The 19,715-nt window shown below is 39.0% G+C and overlaps 1 protein-coding gene across 2 annotated transcripts in view; it reads right to left on the bottom strand.

The window, feature by feature from the left end:
* Window positions 1-223: 223 nt before the first annotated feature.
* LOC139740327 (uncharacterized) overlaps window positions 224-19,715 on the bottom strand; it is a 77,581-nt gene continuing 58,089 nt past the window's right edge. For both annotated transcript variants that reach the window (XM_071650921.1, XM_071650922.1), the window contains 2 exons: window positions 12,646-13,332; window positions 224-1,378 (listed from right to left, as the gene is read on the bottom strand). In XM_071650921.1, the coding sequence (XP_071507022.1) occupies window positions 636-1,378; window positions 12,646-13,332 (1,430 nt within the window). In that variant the 3' untranslated portion in view covers window positions 224-635. The remainder of the gene's footprint in view (window positions 1,379-12,645; window positions 13,333-19,715) is intronic.

Consider the following 19,715-nt stretch of genomic DNA (forward strand, 5'->3'; position numbering starts at 1 on the left):
GTGGAAAAATACTACATAAAAAATGGGACTTTAGGAAAATACCCTGGCTACTGACTCTTTTATTCAAAATAATTGATATGTAACTTGACTTCTCTCAACAAATTCTTCAAAATATTTTGAAGATTTTATGTTTTGTAAGTTCAAAGTTGTAATGCATAGTCAGTACTATATCTTCTTAAAAGTAATTTTGACTACAAAAAAAAAATACATCTGTGTGCTTCAATTCTTGTTTGTGTTTTAACACACTAGTGTAAATTTGCTAATAATTTACAATTTAGTATACATCTTTTCATGTAGGCAGACTACACAGAAGGGGTGAACACCTTTCTACTTTAAAAGATCTTGGTGGGCAAACCAACAATTTCATGGGACAATCAAAACATATCAATTTTGGAAGAGTGTTGTCCATTAAAAGACTACTGCAGCCTTGTCCATAGGGAAAGAAGATCCTCTAGAAAACAAATTAAAATACTTTGCAAAATACCTTTGAGATTAAAAAAAAAAGTATTGATCAGACATACAGGTGTGTGATTTTTGCATATTGTTTGATCTCTGAACTTTGACACTTTGTGAGCAGAGTTTGAGACTAGGCTGTCAAGGGAGGTGGGTTGGTTACTGATAATGACCAGGACCTATCAGTAGAAGGCAGGGTTGGTGTGCTCAATGATGCAATGGCGACAGCAGCGCTTGAGCAGTCTGTAGGCCTCTCTGGACACCTCATCGCAGTCCTGGATGTTGAGCTGCTGGAGGTCTGGGCAGACTTGGGCCAGGACCTCAATGACATGGTCAGTCACATGTAGGCAGCCCTTGAGACTCAGCTTCCTCAAGCTCTGACAATTGGTGGCCACAGATACCAATCCCTGGTCAGTCACAAGTGGACACTTCCCAACGTCCAAGGATCGCAACCTTGGGCAGCCCCGCGCTAGCGATTCCAGCGATTTGTCCGACACAAGGGGGCATCCGCGAACATTCAGATAGCGGAGTTTGTAGCAGACTTTGGCCACAGAGTATACACCCATGTCTGTCACCAGCTCACACTTGGCCACGCTGAGGTATCGCAGGTGGTCCTCCAGCCTGGCCAGCTCTCGCAGGGCACAGTCTGTAATGTGTGGGCAGTCACTGAGGGACACTTCCTTCAGCATCAAGCACTGTGTTGTCACATATTGCACACCAATATCGGTCACTCCGACGCATCGCCGGAGGTAGAGGTTCACCAGGGCCGGGCAGTTTGTGGCAATAGTCCGCAGACCGTTATCATCCAGCTTGGGACAGTCTGACATGTCAAGGTGCCGCAAGTTTATTCGTTGCTGCAGGAAGTCGTTGGAGTCACAGGTGGCTGGCTCTACAGGAAGATTCATGCAGTCTACTTGCTTGCAGCCTGCAATGGCAAAGAGAACAAAGGAGAACAAAAAGATAAACCTTTGGCTCACCTCCAGGTCTAGCATCGCACTGTAGCAATAAAGTGTCCTAAACAAAGGAAGAAGAATTGTCTTCACTGGCTGCTAACTATTATATCATAATGGTCAAACACAAGGAACAAATATTTCTGAAATTTTCTCCATATATTTTATGACAACATCATCCCCAAACTTGTATAAAAATACATACACACATATTTGCATATATACAAATATACTCATGATTCACCGGTGACTGCTTGTCTTCATGTAAAATTGACTATTGTATAATACTGGATTAACTATCATTTCCTATTTGTCCCATATTTCGTGGAAGCACCTAATGATGAAGAGATACTTCCTTTGACCTTCTACGTCCATGTACTGTTCTTAAGCCAGCAGTAAGGAGAACAATCACAGACTGAATAATGCTGCATTGAATATCAATTTGTCATGCCACATTAAGCTATGAATTGGGTTTGCAGGCCTTTCTCATGGCCGTGACTGAGGCGATTAACTATGGGCACTGTTGTGTGCAAGAAAACACCAAAATGGATGCAACTACAATATACTCATCTCAAAAAAGTCAGTTAACTTTCATTTTGTAGGGTTTTTTTCAGGTACTTTTGGTTTCAGGCACATTTCTGACCGAAAATGGCATTAAGAATTGAATACAAGTGCTAGATTTCATTTATTACGGAAATCCACTTTTAGGGTACCTAGAAGACTGATAGCATTCCTCTTATTTCCATTTCTTTCTTTTACTACATGTTGCACTTGCAAGTTGTCATTGAAGAAGTAAAGAAAAAAAATCTGTTTTAGAAATGAAGGGAATTTGTTTTTGTGGAGAGAAGGCAGTTACAAAGTTTTTATTTGTTGTTGTTGTTGTTGTTGTTTTTGTTTGTTTGTTCATTGTTGTTTTTTTTTTGCTATTAACCCATTGAGGACAGTTTGATTGTGCTACAACATGCATTTCCCATAGACACTTTCTCGAGCATACTTGGGACTCATCCTCAATGGGTTAATCTCTGTGAATGAGATCATATTCCTCATCTGTAATTATCGTGAACCCTGGCAAGCAGTAGGTAGTACGGGTTCAAATCCCAGGCTAGTACCTTCTTTTTTACTCGCTGTTTATTAGGGTCTGTTTTGTTGAAAAAAAAATACCATGTGCTAATGTGTATTGAAAGTTGTGATATGTTATGACATCAATTTGCATTCAGGCAAGAATTAAACCACTTTTTCTCCAGATCACCATGATGAGGTAAGCGATGGCTGCCACCTGTAAGAACCTCTTTCTCTTTCAGGATGCCCCTCCTGCTACACAGAGGAGTGAGTCTGATGGGACTCTGTGATCAGAGTGAGATTTCTCAGCCTGTCAAACCCGCTTTATCACGTTCAACGTCCTAATGCCTTTTCCTCAGAGAATGCAATATTTAGACGATACGTGCAAATTTGGTGCTCGTTTGAATCATCAGGCTTCTCCAAGTCACGGCTGTGGACTTCTGAGGCACTTGTGTAAGGATTGCAAATTGTAGAGTATAATAAAAACAATAAGAACTAGTGTAATCTGATTCCAATCTCTAACGCATCATATCAATCTGCAATGATTCGTTTGCACGCAAACACACACACACACACACACTCACACACAAACAAACACGATCACAGATTACCGCCTGGTTTCTTACTACAGAGGATATCGGAATGTGTCGCCGTGGGCAACCCAGAGCTAAGATATTGTCCTCACGTTTTTATATTGCCACGAAATCCAAGACAGACCCAGTTTATCCCCTACCCTTAGTGTGGGGACTGTTTTCCCTGCCCACTGGCAACAATTAAAATGGAAAGTGAAGTGTAGGTTGCCCTTTACACTATCTCCCTGTTCCCCCTGGTCATTTGGGATAATTGCAAATGGGTGGTTCCTTCACTTTGTCATTGTGTTTGTTTGTTTGTTTGTTGTTTGTTTACAGGGGACACTGATGCATTCAAATGTTGTGTCTTCATACCTCTTTCTCATGGAGAAATGAGTGATTTGTAACTCTGCATTACTGGCTTGGCTCACTCTCAGTGATAGAAAATTTGTGCATTCTTCAATGTAGTCATTGAACTTGACTTTCAGCATGTACATGTACTATGACAAAAAGGCTTCAAGAACAGGTCCTCTTTCTACACAGTCACATCAAAGAAGGCTTCATACACAATATGGAAAACATATGCCACAGTGTATGTACATCCATGCAGCTAGGGAGGTGAGAAGTTTCGTCTCACCTCCCTCGTACATCTATCTGCACTGAAAGTGTGTCCATGCGTAGTCCTATCCAAATTAAAAGCAATTGGTCAACTCTGCAGCACAAGTTTAATTGAAATCACCAGGAAAATAACTAGATGAAATATGACCAGATAGAAAAGGCAGTGACAGAGTTACATATATTAAAGTAGGCTGTGTGTTGACACAGCCTGTGTGGCCATAGAAACCGAGAACTCCAAAACTCAAACAACCTTCCAGGCATTTTCTAGTCATTTCATGGCTCAAAGTCCCACTCCAATTTACACTGTCGTCAAGCAAAGCCTGGACAAAGACTAATCTATAAAGCACCTCTCCAAATCTAGCTTTGTGCAAAACATTTGGGATTTTCCCCAGAGCCTCCTTACAACCTGCCCTCACTCAATCTATGAAGAAATGAAATCTGATGTGTCCTGACCCCTAACTGTTGGCAGCCTTACAACATTGGTAATCTGGGAAAAGACTGATGAACGAGACAAAATATTCGCATTGACATTACACTTGAAGGGTTTTGGAAAATAATTTCACAGTGGAACCTTGAAAGGTAATTTCTATTTTATTTGTTAATTTATTCTTTTATCGCAGCAGGTATTTTTCATCACTGAGCTGGACTCGGTCGTGGAAGAAGATGTATTGCAGCAACGAAAATTAGTCACACAAGGTCATGATACGTCAGCACCCCATCACTAATGAAATACCATAAATTGATTCTCATAACAACTATGCTCTTCGTTTGATCTCTCCGAAGTGAATAGTCTACATGATACCATGGAAGAGCTACAGAGTACTGTAAAACATGATATATTCGCGGCATGAATTTTTCACGAATTGGAGCCGACGGCCTTTTTTGCGGCATGAAATTTTCGCGAACTGCCACTGGCATTCAATGTATATAGTGTAGACAAGAACTTTCGCGTGCATTTTAATTTCGCGAATCTTGGCACTTGTGAAATTAAAATGCATGCAAACATTCCTCATTTTACAGTATGAGATGATACAGTAATTCAAAAGAATAAAGAAAATGAGAAATAGACAAAATTCTGTCATGCATGAATCATAATAGAAATAAAAAAGGATGTAGTTTACCATTAAGTGTCTCTGCCCTCACTAGCACTCACATGTCATAATTTATAAGTATGCACATTATCTGAAGTAAAAATTGAGCAAACTATCTACAGTATCTGCTATTACTATCCTCTTCAAGCAGCACACCAATCAGTCTCATTTTCTATTTTCTTTGGAAAAAAACAACAACTTCTATATATGTTTCTTTAATGTTCTCTCTCTACTCCTTCTGCTCTGTTCTCGACGTCTTTGCCTCTCAAAGGAAAGTCTTCTATATCCTTATCAAGCCTGCATCTTCAGTCTATGACCTGGCCACTGTCACTACTGATCTGCTGGTATCCATAGCAACCACCATGGCCCAAGCCTGAATTATATGCTTCAATTCCATTTTATGGTACCATTTTTCACAACATAAAATGCAGTCCCTGTACTCTTCTCCCAAAATTCCAACTTGTGTTGTTAATATTAAGACGGAAAAGCAGTCATTATTAAAATATGAAGTTGGCAAGCACGAGATGTTTAACCCGTAGAGTCATGGTTTAATTTTCCCTGGCAACCCACTGCCTCTACTGGCAGTAAATCATTCAATAGCATATATAGGTGGCGTTCTCACACGGCCATCTGTCATCGTCACCACAGGCTAGTGCAGTAATTATCTACCCAATTTGATGGTAGATGGTCCATTGCTATACATGGCTCATTATGATCATTCACTGTGGGACTTTCAGACTGTGGAAAAATAATGAAATCGTACAGGAGGAAGCAGATCAATTTGTACACCATGAGAACCATCCTGTATTTGTGTGTGTGTCATGTATTTAGGTATTTAATTCTAAATAAAGTTCTGTACACAGCAAAACCAGAATTTTCATGTGCATGAAAACTATTGTGAATTTCAGGAGAAGCCAATATTTGCAAAAGCAAAATGTACTCTATAAAGATTTTGTCTACACAATGAATCAAACGCCAGTGCCATTTCATGAAAGTTTCAAGCCGGAAAAAGAAATGCCAATGAAACCTCAATATAACACCTAATAAAAAAGCCCTAACAGAAATTGCAATGAACTTTCTTCCCATCAATCTTACAACCCAGTATTCACATCCTTTCCAAGCCTGACTACATTATCCATTTGTTGGTATATCTGTGTTATCTACTTCAAGCATTTTGAAAGAAGAGAAACAGTGTTGTACATGATTTTCAGGTACAAACAATGATCTAGACATCAACATGATAACAGTGGAGATGAACGAATATCTGCTTTCAGACTGGCATGCTGTGGGAATAATGTCATCAAAGCCACTACGAGATAAGGTATATTGTGAAAGAAGGCACAACAACAGCCACAGATAAATATGAAAACTCAAATGAGAGAAAGTTGAGTGCTGTTTGTCCTCTTTTTCTTCTCATAGGTGACTGCCCTAAATGCTCACCCCAACATAATAAAGAAGCATTGTACTATAAAATGATTTCCATAACATTTGAACCATGCAGTCATTAGTCATGCATGGAGTTATGAGATGATCTCATGACACAATTCCATGCTTTTAGGAGAATAACCACAACCATCTGGATCTACTATTATCTGGAGTTTGATTGTTTTCTGGTATAAACATCCTGAAATTAGACATTATATCCACAATGTCTGTCTTGACCCATGTGCAAGAAGCATAGATACCGCACAATGCTAGAGTCATGATACAGACAACACCCTATGAAAATATTCCCACCATGTTTACACCGAATAGACCAACCTTGGTGGATATCATATTATTATAATTGCCATTGGACAAATAGCCTTCTGCAGATAATACATTTACAGAGACACACACATACACACAGGATATAGAGTAACAGGTGGTAGGCGGGTTTGGAAGATGGCACAGGTGTGGTGAAAATTGTACAATATTTCAACATGTCGTCAAAACAAATTAACCCTTCCAGAACCACCACCTTACAATGCACTCACCCTTGGACACAGGGAGGGTTGCCTATAGTTACGAGAGAGGTAAAGTGACTGGTATTTGTGCAGTAATTCTGAACAGCAGGTAGCATAACATGACCAAATATGTTTAATCAGCTTAATCACCCATCAGGCTGAAATTCTAATTAATACTGATACCGAACTACATATCTTTGTCGCATGGCCCATAAAATAGTTTATTACTTTGAAATAACAAATTCCAGCTACAACTGCAGCAATTAATCCTCAATTGATGCTGAATATTATTTCGTCATACCTAAGATAGTAATTTGATTGTGAACTGAGAAAATAAGCTCACTATTGTATGTCACGAATGCATTTTAATTTCACTCTTCAATAAGACATAATACAAACAGGTGTAATAGACAACAGATAATTGTAACAAGCATGTAAAGAAATATCAAACCCCAGGACTTTGTCAATCCAACTGTATTTTATCTATGCTCTAAAACTTTTTGAGTGATAGAAATCACTATTCTGTAACTGTTAACAAAGCCCAATATTGAATGCAATAGCCAAAAGTAAGTCAAACTACAGCACTTATTTGGAGACCAAATGTCAGTTCTGAAGCAGGCTCTTATCTCCATGAACTTTGACTGGTATCAACACCTTTCTGGCTCTCAACCAACATGCTCTGAAAGCTTCTGACATGGATATATGACCGTCTGTCACTGTATGAGAGAACAATCAAACTTGTTTTTCCTTGTCATAAACAAAACCATTCTGCTCAACTATCTGATGACTATATGTTTGCTGCTTGCTGGTACTCTGTCTTCACATCTTGTGTAGTGTTTTCTTGAATGCAATATTTGTGAAATTATAGAATATGTTTCAAATACTGTTTGATAGACAGTTACCAAGAGCTTATCATGAATGATCTGGACTTGAACCCCTCTCCTTCATCCCCTCCTCAAGGGCTAGTCTGACAGTTTCCTTGAGGAAAGATCAAGGGAATGGAACAATATCACAAAACTTCGCCATGCAGATGCAGCAATCCAATCCGTACTATAACTGCTGGTTTGATATGCTCTGGGGTCAAAGTGCAAAGGTCACTACAGGTCAAATAAGAGAGGTAACATTATCTTTCAAACTGATGCAGTGAAATTTATTGTGCAAGTGTACCACAAGCAGTGTGCCCATGTAGCTAAAGCTGGGGCTGACATTGTCTCTCCTGATTTCTATCACTGATCCATTTCTGTGAAGTGAATTTGATGGCTGTCTGTTATAGATGAAGAAAATAATTAGTGTACAAATCCTTTCAATCTGACAGTAGACTATGAATAGTTCACTTTAGTGACATAGTAGGCCTACTGATTTTAAAGCAAGCAAAAACAGTCAGATAGATAACTAAATTATCATTCATACTGAATCTTTTTTTTTTACAAATGTGTTTGACATTCTCATAAAGATATTTCAACTGTAATGTTAAATTTGGATGTGTCAGAAGCACAAAAATTCCAACTCTGTCATCAACTTTGTAGGACATGCTGTATGATGAAGGTAACTTGTCTACACTGATTTGAAATGATCACATTATTCCTTCACTGCTGTTTTGATGGTAGTGGATAATAAAGGCTATAATTAATACATTCAGACAAAAGAGACAGCTCTCAAGGTCAACTTGGGTTTCTTGTTATAGAGGAACTGTTTTGAGCACAGGTATGATTGTTCTATAATCAGCCAAGGAATGTCGCAAAAGCATTCTTTCATTCCAGACAAATTCCTCCCCATATAATGACATCAGCCAAGCATAAATTCTTTCAGGGGTTGCTAAAAGGGATTTGATTTTGATATTTGATCTTGTTTGAAAAGATTTTTTGTAGGTATGAACATAATGATGTTGTGATCACCTTTCCTCATCTAACTTCCTGGTGGATTTTACGTCAATATGGGGACAGACAGATGCACTTTACTTTGAATCAATTCTAACAGCTAACTCCTCCATTACATTCTAGTACATCACAAATACATCTTAAAGGGATATTACAGTATTGGTGGAGATGAGAATTGGGCTTTTAGCTTTTTATGAGATACCAAGAATACACTTATGAAATAGTACAGAGCATACCATTTTAAGAGTAATTCAAAGTTTATTTGATGAAAATCGGGTTTGTCATGACTGAAACATCCAAAAACAAAGTAATACAAAGCGATCGTAAAAAAGTGTGGGTCCCACACTTACTAGAATCGCTCTATTTTGGGTATCTCGGCCATTTCAAAACCAATTTTCATCAAATAAACGTTGAATTCCTCATAAAATGGTATGCTCTTTCATATTTCGTAAGGGGTTTCTCATTATCTCATCAAAAAATGTTAGGAACCTGAAATTAGGTCTCAACCAAAACTATACAATCCCTTTAATTATACATGAGGAACAGTTCTTCATGAGACAACTGACAGCATTTTGTACTTCAATGGGACATTTTCACATCATTACCCTGAAAATCAGCAATCATTTTCTACAATCAGACAATACAATTATTCAATATCTACCCTGTCCACAATTCTATATGGTGTAGTTAGAGATCATTGTCTGTCTTTTGTGCTTGAGCTGCATAACCCACCTCCCCAAAACTTGATTTCTGGTTGGTGTCTTGGAGAGCTGATGCCCTCTCTTCTCTGGTATGTGAGATGTTTGATTTCATTACTCATTAGTTTGCTCTGCAAAATTTGAGTGAGTTGACACCTAGTGGTTAATTAATCATCCAAGTGCAAGCGCAAGGGTGAGTCAGGTCACACTTACCACATTTTCCCCAAATTTGACAAGCTGATGTGGAAGAGGTGAAATGAAGCAAACAAAGTTTGCCATCATCTTTTGTTTTCACCTTTAGATGTGTTTTCATCTCATTTGTTAATCATTATCCAGGTGACTATGGACTTGATTTGTTTTTCCTGCCACTCCTTCTTTTTCTGTCCTTTGTTCTTTTGTTCTCTATCTCTTTCCATCTTCTTCTCTTCCCTCTTCCTTTCTCATACCTTGTGACCATCCTCCCTCTCTCCCTCTCTTGCTCTTTGTTACTGTATATATCTTGTGAGAGATGAGAAAGACCGAGAGGGGGAGGTGGATATTTTGGCAAGAAGTTGGCATGAGGCATTACACCAAAGTCAAATGCCATGTCTGCTTATTTTTCGACAGGCCAAGGGGGTGTTACATATTACCTGAACTCTGGCACAATTTGTCAGGTTGGAGCAGACATTCTGAAGCTTATAAGTGTCATAATGGACATATCGGTTTCTCACCGAGACTATACAATATTTTTTTGTTTGTCTGTCTGTCTGTGTCATGAAAGCAGATTTACAGGTTCAATATATCATGCAATCGAGAGCGGTTTACTAAGATGCCAGATGTGATACTGACCATGCCACAAATTCTTTTTATGTTGGTTAAACAGCAGGAGATGGTACACTAAGGACCTATAAGAATTTATAGCATTTATAGTCTTTGACAGATCTACTACCTTGTCAGTTTACTGTATAGAAATATTGATCATTTATACAAATAATCCAAGGATATATGATACCATACAGGAATTAATGGCCATTTTTTTTTTAAACAGAGCACCTTATGCTTATGACATCTATATGGGACAAACAGATTTTTATTCAACTTGTATAGTGGCCACACAGTAAATTGTGACAGGTACGGCTACAAACATTTCACCACTTCAAGTATGAGTTCCATGAAGTTGCCACGAGATTTGAACCATGTAAATCAACCTACGCTGAACCTAGTATATATTGTACATGTTTACCTGTTCTGCTATTACAACTGCCACACAAAAGCACAATATCTGTACTCCATAAGGAGATATATCATCTTTAATGCTCGATAAGTAAAGTGGCTTGGTATAACAAGTGCCTTCAGGCATGTACAATTCTGCACTTTTGGTAATCAAATCTTACTTCTACTTCTTTATTGCTTTTTCTATGAAACATACAATTCATCTTATTCTTCCACCAGACAGATGTCTCTTGTCTTTATTTTGTTAAAAATTTTCACATAATTTAGATGTATTCCATTCCACTTTGTTCCACATTGCCCACCTTTTGTGAGAAACTACATGGTATGTGGGATAGACACTAATAGGTTGATGGAAGCCACTAATCTGATCTTCAATGAAAAGAAACCATTCCAGCACCCTTTCATTCTACTAACGCCACTTCAACACAGGGACAGTCAAGTTTGAACACAGAGAAAGAAAAGCTCATCTCGAATAGGGATTACTGTTAGTATAAGCTACACAGGAAGCTCCTGCACAAGGTTATCTTAGAAATGGGAATGATTGGTGCTCTGGGAAAAGAGAAGGAGAGTGTGATCATAATAAAACAGATTACAAGTTCTTTTGGGCCTAACTCTCCCAAATCCTGGGAAGCAGCTTTTCCTGATTGTTACTTCTTCATGATCATCTCTGATCTTGTCTTTTTTGTGCAGTCTACAGATAATGAGCTTGTCGGATTACTATAGAGCAAAGACTAAACTGAAAGAACAGAATGCTTGTTACTCTGATGATACAGTTCTTCAGTAAAGTGCTTATAGACACTATCACTTCTGCAGATGAATGAATAGTTTTTCACTGCTTTCAGTCAGACATTTTGTGAAGACACTTTACAAAACTCCATTTGCCCTATGCCACATGGCAAATTAAGTTGAATATTTTAACTGCAAAAATGATGTTTACTTCGTAGCAACTTTAAATTGGCAATTTGGCTAAAATTCCAAAATAAAAATGACGCAAATAAAAGTACTCTCCTTATAACAAAACGACTTTGGAATCAACTTTGTGCTCATCTCTTCCAAAGGATTATAATGCTCCTCGTGGTTCTAAGACGGTTTGCCAGATTACCACACTACAATCAAATTTATCCTCTTACATCGGTCATTTGCTTCCCTAAGCTGAAAAGCCGCTTGTAATGAAACACTGGGCAGCTGAGAACAGATACTGACAGCATTGCAAATCTGAGGTTAATGCCCTCTTTACATTACGCAGAATCCCCTAATTTCATCAGAATGACCTTTGGTTCCTTTTCAGAAAATTTTTCAGCTCTTGTGGATGTTGTGAACTGGCTATTGTACCTGTGATCTGAACTATTTATCGCAAAAGCAGCAAAACAAATTGGAATGAACAAAGACGAGTAAGGACCTTTCCTTAAACGTGCACACAATGGATGTCTTGTCCAGCAACAGATGGGCACAACTCACAGGGGTTATGCACTTTCACAAGGCACCTTTACTCTTGGTATTCAAGTGTCTCTGAATCTTGTCTTACTATTTACACAATCTGATTGAGTGCAACATCAATGGAATTTGAGATGCTGGACCTCTCTTAAAGAGAGCACAAATCTGTGCTTTGTCCTACATATGTAAGTATTAAGAAGTCTGGCAGTTTAACCCATTGACGACAGTTTGATTTTGCTACAACATGCATTTCCCAAAGACACCTGCCCGAGTATACTCCAGACTCGTCCTCAATGGGTTAACAGTATAAAGGATGTAATATGCAGGGTGCAAAAAAGAATTGTTCAAACAGATGGTCCCTTCAAAGAAAGAGAATCTATAGAAAAGGAGCCCAACTGTTGGATGCATGAAGAAATTCTGTTCAAACAGATGGCCATCCTTGTCTTTTAAAGAAACTACTGTATTACGGTCAACTTTGTGTGAGTAACACTGGGTCATAATGACGGTCCAAGCAACAGCTCTGTTATGATGAATAATGGACCAAAAAGAGAGGCGATAATGCCTTGAAAGTTTGCCAGTAGTAATCTGCTATACAGTGTAGCAAGCCAACACATAAATGCATCAGATGATGGTGTGCTGTATCTGCTGCCTGACTGAAATGGTTTTCCAACATTTGGGTTGAGTTGGAAAGAACAAACTATGGCAAAATAGAAGGAACATTTAGAGTGTAAGACTAACCTGAGATGTCTAGGTACTCCAGGCCATCACACCTGGAGACGATCTGGAAGATGGCAGCATTGCTGATTTGATGGCATCCCATGAGTTCCACATGGAACAGCTTTGGGCACCGGTGTGCCATGAGTACCAGTCCCTTATCAGTCAGTCTCTGACAACCATTCAAGATCAGTTTCTCCACTTTGTCCAGCGGCTGGTACGGCGTCTCTCTCGACAACCGCTTCACAAAAACTTTCAACGCAAAGTCAACGTTCGTTCTCCTCCCGGTGAGGTGTATCGACGTCCATAGCGACGGTTGCCAGGCTAACCTGTGCCACCTTCGGCACACACAAGAGCAGCGGCATAGCTGCCTCGTCGAGAGATAGGAAAAGATGCGAGTGATGACGGGGTCCACAAGTTTGTCGAACGGAGAGGGTCGACTGGGCTCGTGTCTGTTCGTGTGCTCCTGCCTGGCAACAACGTTGGCAACCTCTGCATTGTTGTTGTCGTTGTAGTTTGACTCAGAGTGTGACTGGGTCGATGAGCTTGCCTTCGACAAGTCTGCGCTGGAGGTGGGGCTCTTGGACCGGTTGGAGGTGATACTGCCCTTGGTGGTCGACTCCGGTGTCTGGATGTCACTGGTGGGCGTGGTGGGTTTAGGCAGCTTCTTGGTGACGGACCCATTGGGGATGTTTTCAAGCTTCAAGGAGTCTGTGTGAAGAAAAAAGCAAACATAAGATTTGATTATGATATGGTGATACACAAACTATGTTCCATGTAAGCAAAAAACATGGTATTGATTTTCCCTTCAATGTGCCTTGTGTGCCAAAGTGTGGAGTCACTCTTTTTTGTCTTTCTCCTATACAATCAATGATATTTTTCTAAAGGTCATATCTGCAGAGTGCAAAACGACCTTGTATTTCTTCATTCTCACTTCCCTGTAGAAAATGTGCAAATACAAAATTGAATGAAACCAGTGGAATTACGCTGTTCTCCAGCTGAGTCTAGCTGTATGAAGAATGACTATCTTTCATGGCATGGGCATCTTACACATAAACTGAAATGAGTTGTAATTGATTCAGACTGTCAGAACTGTCCTGTGGATATCATCCTCCTCTCAGTGGTCAGTGGACACTCACAATGAGATCATCAGGTGGACGAGTTAACCCATACAGAACCAATAAAATGTCAGACCAGTCATAGACTTGAATACCTGGAAAAACTTTTGCATCACACTACTTCCTTTTGTAATACTTGTTGCTTGTTTCATTTCTTTTAAAAATAACCATATGGAGAGAGCAAAATTATATTGTGTACCATGAATGTCTCTTCCAGATGATAAGAACTAGGATATCTAACACTAGCACCGAAAGGGTTAATGAATCTATGCTGGATCTATAGACACCTATGACGATCACTTGGTCAGTCAGTTGAATGCAAACAGCCTTGCTGCTGTCATTCAATCTAATAAGATATATGAGTACGGTGTGTAACTGCTTTGCCCATGTGACTGTGCATGTACAGGTTGATAGATTGCAAGCAACACAGCTCTGAGGAGGAGTCATCGGAATTACTCCATCCTTGGAGTCAATGAACATCATTCACTGTCACATTACGAACATCCCACAAATTATATTTGTGCTGCTTGCTGTATTTTTCCTCCTAATTTACCACCAAGATGCATTCCAATACCTATGATGAAAAGCATATTGGTGCTGGGGCGACAAGACCTCGTATCTACAAAATGTCAAATGTTCAAGAGAGAAAAAACAAAAACAAAAAAACAACCAACCAACCAAAAACAAAAAAACAACCAACCAACCAAAAACAAAACAAAACATGGCAGCCAAAGCACTATATCAAATGGGATAGGCTTTCCTTTGACATGCCATGGTGGCTTCATTTTGGGGATAAGACAGCTAGAATTTGGCCAAGACATCACTTAACTGATTATCTGACCATCAATCCAAAAAAGTCATTTTCACCAAAATTTGAAATACAAGGTCTTGTCGCCCCAGCGATGAGGCCTATATTACTACAGAGTATTGAGAGGGAAGGCAAATAGTTATAGATGATTAAAGCTTCATGAGGAAGCTATACATTCAGTTTATGCAATTCTTAGGAGATGGAAAAAAATGTTTGTCGCATCACAATTAACTTTGGCGCACCCTCATAACATGAGTCAGGAATAATTTCAAGAGCGTGGCTTTTATTAAACAGACACCGTAATGCCGCCTGGCTATGAAGAATGCATCAATCAATTAGATGCAAGCTTCAGTCACGGCTCACAATTGAACATAGCCACTGACATATGACATATCCCCTGTACTGGATGTATTTCTGGGCATTCACAAACTGACACAATGCATCAAGTGACCACACATCTTTTCCCTCCCCCTCCCTTCTAGCTGAATGATTCTATGGACCCCCGAAATGTATAATATATGAGAACTCCACTATCTGATGCAGTGAGCATGTCGAAGCAGAAATCCGCGAACAAAGACGAGAGATCTGATAGAGCACTGAGGCATCAGTCATCAATATTCACGCCTCTTCTCTTCGGAGTGCGGGCCCTCGTGTGCCATCTGACAGGTTTCGAGAGGGGGGCAGAACGCCATGCCAAATTTTCAGACAATGCACTAATGGTTTGATTGCCCCCGGGAGGAGGGGAGGGATAAATGATAGTCCGTGACCACTTTGAAATATCTTCTCTCCCTCTTAATGTGTGTAAGAAGATCTGGAGATCGATTACATGGGAGCTCATGCTGATTTGCCATGAGATGAGGAGAAACAGAGAGAGATAAGAGTATATGTCTGTGAAAGAGCAAGCTAGGGATGAGGAGAAAAATGAAAGAATGATATATTCACTACAGAGATTCAGCAAGTAGAATTTATGCTGCATAAAATCTTCAGATGTGCCAACCAGATTTGAGGCAGCTAAGACTCAGTTCATAATGAGCTTCTAAAAATAAATGGAAGCACAGTATCTCAATGTCTTCCACTCATGAAAACTATGTTGGAAAAAATAAAAAATAGAATATCTATACAATTTCATTGGTCATGTATCCTTTTGATATCAACACATAATGGTTCACCGATGATTTACTTTACTGAAATCACAAGAATTATTAAATTTAAACTAATTGTCAAAATATCTGGCTCACACGCCTTCCAATATACCTTACGTGTTTAAATATGAATTCATGAAGTCTTCTATTTATGTTTCTAGTAGAAGAAAGTTTGCTGTAAATCTTTTCTTTTCTGGTGTGAATACAGAAAAAAAAGCATATAAGTTGCAGTGCTTTAGACTACATAATAGTGATAGATGCCGACTACCATGAACTTTGACTATTTGCTGATCTAAGGTAACTGAAAAAAAGACATTATTTATCCACTACTCCTCTTAAAGGGGGAGGGGAGGGTGGGGGAACTGGGACTACTGCATATCCTACAACCATTCCACACAGCAGAATGCATGACTACCTCTGCTGCATTAACTCATTTATACCCCTCCCTCACACCCCTACCCTCTTTCTTCCCCCCCCCCCCAAACCTACTGTAATTTCTGGATTCCCATCGGATCCAATCGAAGCAAAGCCTCTCTTCAGTTTCACTCTCGGCCAACTCCATCTCGTATCCTAGCCTTCCATTTGGGCTGAGCAGGCATTTTTTTATAAGATAGCAACACCCCCTCTACCTTCTCATTCCTGTACATCCCATTTATGAATATCAGTTGAAGTACTTTGGAGATAGATAACTTCTACTATCATTACTGAATGAAATCCAACAAATGCAACACTTACCCTGTGAGAGACACTGAAAACTAAGAGCAACATGATGCAAAGAATGTCATTTCACTCTTTGTGACAAGACTATTGGAAGTCTCAATTTTCTGCTAACTGGAGACATCTAAATTGTAATAATTCTCAATGTAAATATGCCTAGAGGTACCTTTTATATCCAGTGCTGTGCAAATCAAAGTTTTTGTTTTCATAAAATTTTATTAAAAGCCCAGTGGCTATTCAGATTAGTGTACCAATGAGTCACGTAAATGAAACTGCCTAGCCTTGAAATAACGCAGACTTCAACAATTTTGGATAGAATTCAGAAAACTGAAAATAAGTAGTAATTGACAACACTGACCAATACTTGAAAATAACTTTAAGAATGTATTCAGTGTCTGTACTGTTCAAAATTGAGATATATCAATTAGCAAATTGATAATGATAACACAGAATAGATTAATGTAAGACCTTTCCATACATGGGTGCGTTTATCTAACTTGAGAGAGAGAGTCATGTTTCAAAATGCGTTTGGAATGGTGTTTGCGAACGTGGTTTGAAATGCGATGCTCGGGGTGCCGTGTTTGTCTACCCATCATCAAATCGCAATTCGAGTGTTCTCACTGTGCAGCTGCTTTGTGCAGTTCGACCCAAGAAGCAGAGGTCAACTGAGGCCTGTGTTGTAACCTGTGGGTTGTATACTGCATAGAAGGTGACCTTTGCAGATTGGAGATGCGTTTCAAAACAGCATTGTGTTCACCTACTCTCAGAAAGGCGATCGTTGTCTCAAAGGCGTTTCAAAACGCCCTTTGAATGGCGTTTCAAATCGACATTTCTAAATGCGTTTGAAAACATGGTTGCATTTATCTATCGCCGGAAAATGCCTCAAACGAGCTTATCTATAGGACTGTGATACTGCTTCAGAATTTTTTTCAGGTAAACACACCAATTGATACTATAAAACAGATATGGAGGCAGTTATATCACCCCAGCAGATATTGAAAAATGAAATAAAATTTGGCAGCATACCGGAAGAGACACAAGAGGATCACCAACAAAATGAGGTATATAAATACAATCCTGCCCCCCCCCCTCCTTGTGGTGCATAGACTAGCAGTTAAATGAAACCTGGCCTAATTTATCACATCAAAAGCATACTAACATTGCATATCTGCCTGGTACATTAAAATCAAAATATAGAAGCTGCACACTGATTAAAATTAAAGGCCACTCCATAATCATACCGGCATCAACATTTCATTAGAGCATACCATTGTTAAGGTACTGATAAAGCATTCATTGGGAGCTACCAATGGGTTAAGGTTAAGTGCCTAATAGTATTTAATTCGAGTGGCACCCCACCCCTGCAAAGGTCTGATCAATGCAATTTTGTTTTTCTGTTCTGGATCTCTTGACCAGGGGAAATCTCATCACACGCTACCCTAATCCCAACTATGTGATCAATAAAAAAACACCGGTCAGTCACAAAGAAATTAACAATGACCACTGACTAAATGGCATTGTTGGTTTTAGGAGCTATTTATCTGCCCATTTACGCTAGAGCACCCCCTACACTGGACATATGTTGTTTTTTCGACCCTTTCTAAGATTTCTTCACGAAAATCCCCGCCCCTGGCTTTCTACTCCCTAGAGGCATATTTCATTTGTCAACTTGTTCTTGAAAAAAACAGGATGATCAATATCTGCATTTTTCACCTTTTATGGCTGCTTTTGGAATTTCTTACGGTCCTAGCCTGCTCAAGGGAGATCTTTTACCTTTCAACTATTTTTTAAACCATCTAATTAGAATCTGCGTCGAAACTCACCCAGATGAGAGATAAGCAACTTATTCTTTTGAGAACAAAGTGTTAGCAATAATAGGAATTTTCTTTAACTGACAAACTTATCTGCCACTTTAATGGGATTTTGCCAGATAAAGACTTTTTAAAAAAAGGAAGGAGAAATAAATGACAATTCGACAGTATAAGAGCTTTCTGCAGCTACTGCTTCAGCAAAAAAAAAAAGAAAAAAAGAGAGAGAGCTATAAAAATCATTACTCTTGAGAACTCTTCCCCTGTTTGTACTATACATAATAGGAGAGGAAGTCCTAATCATTACAGAAATCCTTAACAGTGTATTTTCTTCTTCAAAGATTACAGGAAAACACTCTAATTTGTGGCATTCCTGCCGGTCTTTTCAGAGGTAAAAAAAAAGCTCTCTGTATGCAATGACATACATGTACCTGGTACTCTAAGTGATTTGCATGAAGTACATACCCAAATACATCTCTAGAAAGCAAATTAGAACATGGCTCTTTTATCAGGACATCACACCATGAAATCAAAATGCCCATGCATTTATGATTCCAAACTGACTGAACAGAGAGAATTATAATAGAAACCATGATCATTTAGCCCATTCAGCCATTTCCTATTGAAGCATGGACAGGTATCAAACATACCCATGTAATACTCATCAAAATGCAGACTCGCTTCTCCTTTCTGAATGACTGACAATGTCTCTATTGGTATCTCTCTTAACAAGGGCACGGTCGGAAATTAACTTTTCTTCGAGCTCGCTACTGTGATGGCTTTAAGTACCAGATAAGCCTGTTCACTCTTAAGTGTAATGATCATCTTAATTTTCCCAACTTTGTCCCTTCTTTACATACATCTTGGTTTATCCTCCTGTCTCTACAGACGACTCTCAAGTTGAGATTACCTAGCAACAGCAAATTATCCCTTCTGTTTTACCACAAAACAAAGGCAAACACACCAAAAGCTGCAATATTCTGGAGATGTATGGGTTATCTAGCCTTACTTACAGCCAACAACACATTTTAGGAGATCTGAAATTAGCTCATACGATGCAACCTCATGTTTACTGCACGTTTGTTTGTTTTTCTCACTACTGGGTACTTCTTCTATTTTCTTTCTTATTTTTTTTTTTGGGGGGGGGGTGATTGAGGAAATGTGGATGCAGATAACAACTGCAAGTCTCTTGATTCCATTTCACCATTTCTTCATAACCATGTCTGAAAACTTGATATGAAATGCACACCTCCATTTGCTGACCACCATTGACCAATGCATGCAAGGACTGATGCACATACATAGCTGCGGTCATCTAGTAGCAAAATGTCTCTTTGTATATATACATGTACCACAAAGATATCACTAACATTTCTATCTCAAACAAGCAAGCAGAAAGGGTCTTATGCTTTTCCGTAATGTTTCTTCCTTTTTTTTTTGACTTCACATTGCTGTATAAAGACCAAAGAAAGAATATGAAAAAGTAAAGCATTCTCCATGA

The sequence above is a fragment of the Diadema antillarum genome, unplaced genomic scaffold (assembly GCF_040938485.1).
Source record: "Diadema antillarum isolate AM-2024a unplaced genomic scaffold, OU_Dant_1.0 seq00000847_RagTag, whole genome shotgun sequence".
Classification (NCBI taxonomy): Eukaryota; Metazoa; Echinodermata; class Echinoidea; order Diadematoida; family Diadematidae; genus Diadema; species Diadema antillarum.